At 43.6% G+C, this 6,000-nt stretch overlaps 1 protein-coding gene across 1 annotated transcript in view; it reads right to left on the bottom strand.

Moving 5' to 3' along the window:
* Positions 1 to 1,176: 1,176 nt before the first annotated feature.
* Positions 1,177 to 6,000, bottom strand: part of LOC135517076 (ras-specific guanine nucleotide-releasing factor RalGPS1-like) — a 100,254-nt gene continuing 95,430 nt past the window's right edge. The window contains exons 7-8 of the mRNA XM_064941098.1: positions 3,536 to 3,717; positions 1,177 to 1,231 (exon numbers count right to left, since the gene is read on the bottom strand). Of these exons, the coding sequence (XP_064797170.1) occupies positions 1,177 to 1,231; positions 3,536 to 3,717 (237 nt within the window). The remainder of the gene's footprint in view (positions 1,232 to 3,535; positions 3,718 to 6,000) is intronic.

Raw genomic sequence — 6,000 nt, 5'->3', positions numbered from 1 at the left:
CTGAAGTTATCTGGCGGAGTTATCTATAATTTCTCCGGACATTTTTTAGCATTTTCTGAACATGGCGTCAATGTAAACGGAGATTTATGGATATAAATGGCATATTATTGAAAAAAAACATAAATGTACTGTGTAACATGTCCTATTACTGTCATCTGATGACGATTTTCAAAAGGTTAGTGAATTATTTTTCTTTTAATCCTGCGTTTGTGATTGCATCTTTTGTTCGACAAAATGGCTACATATCGTCTGTGTCTTTGTGGTGGTTTGACATACATATGTGCTATGTTTTTGCAGTAAAACATTTTAGAAATCTGACTCGCTGGGAAGATGAACAAGGTGTTTATCTTTCATTTGAGCTATTGTACTTGTTAATGTGTGGAGGTTAAATATTTCTAAGAATATTTTTGCATTCTCTGCGCCACTTTTTGAGTTGGGGGGGGGGGGGTGCCCTTGTGTAGCGTGAACACGTTGAACACGTTAAGACAGGTGAGGTCTCCTCGTGTGGGGGGGACGAAAGAGCTGTCTAAGGCATTCTGAGTGGGACTGAGGTCTCCTCGTGTGTGGGGACGAGAGCTGTCTAAGGCATTCTGAGTGGGACTGAAGGCTCTACAGTGAAATAAAACAGCAGTAGACAACGCATATTGACAGAGAGAGAGACATAAAGCAATCACAGGTGTTGATCAGGAGAGCTGAGACAACAACGGGTAAATGGTGATGAATGGGCAGAGCGGGTCAGTTAGGTACATACAGGACCTGAGTTCAAGGTTGGGGCAAACAGGTAAACAAAATGAGGTACCATGTCATTGAAACAGTCCAGGAGGCATCAGCTGTGTAGCCGAGTGATCAAAAGAGCAGCAATAGGTGAGTCAGGGTGCCGTTCAGCTTAAAATCCAAATATAAACCGGGTAGTTCCTCCTCGGGCCTTATTGCTTAATTATAAACCGGGTAGTTCCCCCTCGGGCCTTATTGCTTAATTCTATGTCTATAGTGTCGCAGTATATAAGACATAATTCTACTTTTGCGCTTTAGGATAAAAATTGTATCGAACACCCAAATACAAGCTAAATGATGTAGATGCTTAAGTGTTAAGAAGCATCCAGGTGTTGAGTCCATATTTGACCTAATATTGAATCGGTACTCATGTTTTGTTTCTATTCTGGATTTCTGGACTTTCTATTCCTTCACCTTTGATATTGATAATAAATCACCGTAGCAGTTGAGAGCCGAACTGATGACACCAACACACGGTCTCACGCATGAGACCTCATTAGACTGCATGTTTAAAGATTGCTGCAAAACTGACGTCATTTGGGTGATAGTGTTGATTAGAATCATATCAAAGCCAGGGGTTATCAAGTGTGATCAGCTCGGCTCCCCATCGCTGTGGTGCTTTGTTGAGGACAGGATATGAGAGACTGAGTAATAAGTGCTCAGCACCTCCGAAAGTACAAGTAGCGGCGTCTGCGAATGGGCTGCCATGCCAATAATCTAATAACCAGGGTTTATAACCACCTCAGTCACCCAGTGTAGTTAACTAAAATGAGCTCTGTAGTTAACTAAATGAGCTCTGGGACTTAGATACGTGCTGAAGTTGTGACTAAGAGCATTTAGTGACAACTGAGGAACTTAAAATCCAAAATGGAAAACTTTAGAAACTGTGCACACAAGCACTTCATCACACACACACACACACACACACACACATGTTAGTGTTTTTAGGAAAGTATTCAGAACCCTGGACTTTTTCCACATTGTTACGTTACAGCTTTATTCTAAAATGTAGTAAATAAATATAAATCCTCAGCAATCTACACACAATACCCCATAGTGACATCACAATACCCCATAGTGACAAAGCGAAAACAGGTTAATATTTGCAAATGTATTACAGATAAAAAAGAAAAAAAATACCTTATTTAAATAAGTATTCAGACCCTTTGCTATGAGACTAAATTGAGCTCCGGTGTATCCTGTTTCCATTGATCATTCTTGAGACATTTCTACAACTTGATTGGAGTCCACCTGTGATAAATTCTATTGATTGGACATTAATTTGGAAAGGCACACACACCTGTCTATATAAGGTCCCACAGTTGACAGTGCATGTCAGAGCAAAAACCAAACCACGAGGTCGAAGGAATTGTCCGCAGAGTGCTGAGACAGGATTTTGTCAAGGCACAGATCTGGGGAAGGGAATCAAAAAATGTATGCAGCATCGAAGGTCCCCAAGAACACAGTGGCCATTCTTAAATGGAAGAAGTTTGGAGCCACTAAGACTCCTCCTAGTGCTGGCCACCTGGCCAAAATGAGCAATCGGGGAGAAGGGCCTTGGTCATTGAGGTGACCAAGAACCTGATAGTCACTGACAGAGCTGTAGAGCTGTCCTCTGTGGAGATGGTTTCCCTTCTGGAAGGTTCTCCCATCTCTGCGGCACTCCACCAAATCAGGCCTTTATGGTAGAGTGGCCAGACGGAAGCCACTCCACAGTAAAAGGCACCCGACAGCCCACTTGGAGTTTACCAAAAGGCACCGACAGGACCATGAGAAACAAGATTCTCTGGTCTGATGAAGCCAAGACTGAACTCTTTGGCCTGAATGTCAAGCGCCACCAAAAATGGGCAGGGACTGGGCGACGAGTCACCATTGAGGGAAAGATGAACGAAGCAAAGTACAGAGAGATCCCTGATAAAAACCTGCTCCAGAGCGCTCAGGACTTCAGAATGGTGCGAAGGTTCACCTTACCACAGGACAATGACCCTAAGCACACAGCGAAGACAACGCAGAAGTGGCTTAGGGACAAGTCTCCGAATGTCCTTGAGTGGCCCAAGCCAATGCCCAAACTTGAACCCCGATCGAACATATCTGGAGAGACCTGAAAATAGCTGTGCAGCAACACTCCCCATCCAACCTGAGAGAGCTTGAGAGGATCTGCAGAGAAAAATGGGAGAAACTCTGCCAAACCAAGTGTGCCAAGCTTGTAGCATCTTACCCAAGAAGACTCGAGGCTGTAATCGAGGCCAAAGGTGCATCAACAAAGTACAGAGTAAAGGGTCTGAATACTTATGTAAATGTGATAGTTTTTAAAAATTTTAATACAGTTGCAAAAATGTCTAAAAACCTGTTTTTGTTTTGTCATTATGGGGTTTTGTGTTTAGATTGATGAGGGAAAAATAACTTCGCAATTTTAGAATAAGGCCGTAACGTAACAAATGTGGAAAAGGTGTAGGGGTCTGAATACTTTCCAAATGCACTGTATATAAAATAAATAAATGACTCAGGCAAAGTAAAATGATACAAATAGCTTTGCTCGTGATGCACAGCCCTTTAAAATGATACAAATATAACAGCAACCTGAACACACTGGACTTTTAAAAACAACCACACAGATGTAACTATTTAATGTTTTATTATCTGACCGCCACGAGGCTCCCAAATCAGATTCCTGGTGCGTTCCACAGGTCACGTTTAGAAGTGAATGTTCCAATTTTTTTATTTTTTATTATCCAAGATGAGTGAAGGTTTTGTGGCGCACCAGTTGAGAACTATTGCTCTACTACATTCCCATTCAGTTCTAGTACAAGATAAGATACAAAGAACGTTGTGGATCATAGGGTCTCTTACCGCCCAGGTCTTGCTCAGCCTGAAGATGGGAGCACTTTGCAGGGCTGACACCACAGACACCATGGAGTGGAGGTTATTCAGCTCCAACAGTTTCTGAAAGGAAAAGCACATTTAATACCCTCAATAGAACTAGCAAATCCCTATGCAATAAGTAACAAAACAATATATATATAAATAACGCTATCCTGGATCCAGATCTGTTTCTGCCATATTGCCATCTCCTTGCCATTCATTATCATCAAATATATGTTTGGCATGACAGTTCCTTAAGGGGTTTGCAAGAGAGCAAAAGAACAATGCATATTATATACACAGACTCATCTGAAAACACAACCAAAACAAACAGCAAATGCATCAAACAAAGGTGTAGAGTCACAAGCTTGATGTAATCATTGTGTTCTATGAATATGGGACCAAATACTTCACTTTCTACTACTTTAATATACAGTGAATTTGTCCCAATACTTTTGCTCCCTTAAAATAGGGAGACTATGTACAAAAAGTGCTGTAAATTCTAAACGGTTCACCCAAAATACTGAACAAAAATCTAAAACGCAACATGTAAAATGTTGGTGCCGTGTTTCATGAGCTGAAATAAAAGATCCCAGAAATGTTCCACAAAAAGCTTATTTCTCTAAAATGTGGTGCACAAATGGGTTTAAGTCCCTGTTAGTGAGCATTTCTCCTTTACCAAGAAAATCCATCCACCTGACAGGTGTGGCATATCAAGAAGCTGATTAAACAGCATGGTCATTACACAGGTGCACCTTGTGCTGGGAACAATAAAAGGTCACTCAATGTGCAGTTTTGTCACACAACACAATGCCACAGATGTCTCAAGTTTTGAGAGAGCGTAAAATTGGCATGCTGACAGCAGGAATGTCCACCAGAGCTGTTGCCAGAGAATTCAGTGTTCTTTTCCCCACCATAAGTTGCCTCCAAAATCATTTTAGAGAATTTGGCAGTACGTCCAACTGGGCTCACAACTGCAGACCACGCATAAACACTCCAGCCCAGGACCTCCACATCCAGCTTCTTCACCTGCGGGATCATCTGAGGTGGTGCTGAGGAGTATTTCTGTCTGTAATGAAGCCATTTTGAAGGGAAATTCTCATTCTGATTTGCTGAGCCTAGCACAGCAGTGGGTGGGGTCTGGCTCCCCAGTGGGTGGGGTCTGGCTCCCCAGTGGGTGGGGTCTGGCTCCCCAGTGGGTGGGGTCTGGCTCCCCAGTGGGTGGGGTCTGGCTCCCCAGTGGGTGGGGTCTGGCTCCCCAGTGGGTGGGGTCTCCCCAGTGGGTGGGGTCTGGCTCCCCAGTGGGTGGGGTGGCTCCCCAGTGGGTGGGGTCTGGCTCCCCAGTGGGTGGGGTCTGGCTCCCCAGGGGGGTGCTCCCCAGTGGGTGGGGTCTGGCTCCCCAGTGGGTGGGGTCTGGCTCCCCAGTGGGTGGGGTCTGGCTCCCCAGTGGGTGGGGTCTGGCTCCCCAGTGGGTGGGGTCTGGCTCCCCAGTGGGTGGGGTCTGGCTCCCCAGTGGGTGGGGTCTGGCTCCCCAGTGGGCTCCCCAGTGGGTGGGGTCTGGCTCCCCAGTGGGTGGGGTCTGGCTCCCCAGTGGGTGGGGTCTGGCTCCCCAGCCCCACCCATGGCTGTGCCCTTGCCCAGTCACGTGAAATCCAAAGATTAGGGCCCTAATTTATTTATTTAAATTGACTGATTTCCTGATATGAACTGTAACTCAGTAAAACATTTGAAATTGTTGCATGTTGCCTTCATGTTTTTTTTTTGTTCAGTATAGATGAAAATACCGTCAAATTAAAGTAGACAGTCTGCACTTTAACCTCACAGTTCACTGCTTTCAAATCCAAAACGGTTGGAAGTATACAGTCAACATAAGAAAGACCTCACTATATGGTACATCTGGAATAATAATCCAAGAGATTGAAACTGTGCTGATGAAAAGTTAAATCTAAAGAGAAAACAAGAGAGAGAGAGAACTAATGGCCTAACCAGAGGAATGAATACTTGGCTTTGTGAATAGAATCATACAGGCCTCCATATACATGTGCTAGCTCTTAGTCGAATATAGACAGCCATCAATGGATATCAGGATTAGGGTGGATTCATTCTAAAAAATATATTGAAATTCACTGAAATGCAACATATGAATTGAAAACAGTCCTCGTTTAAAAGTCTAGTGAATCATAAGTCCATAAATAGTACATCCCTGGGTTGCTCGTCTTTTCAGTTCGCTGCAGTTAGCAACTTGAACGAGCTGCAAAAAAAACAAAACAAAAAAAACACTTAAACTGAACAGTTTTATCTCCATCTCTTCATTCAAAGACTAAATCATGGACACACTTACTGACAGTTGCGACTGCTTCACGT

The sequence above is a fragment of the Oncorhynchus masou genome, chromosome 28, assembly GCF_036934945.1.
Source record: "Oncorhynchus masou masou isolate Uvic2021 chromosome 28, UVic_Omas_1.1, whole genome shotgun sequence".
NCBI classification, from domain to species: domain Eukaryota; kingdom Metazoa; phylum Chordata; class Actinopteri; order Salmoniformes; family Salmonidae; genus Oncorhynchus; species Oncorhynchus masou.
This window is presented reverse-complemented; position numbering and strand designations above follow the sequence as displayed.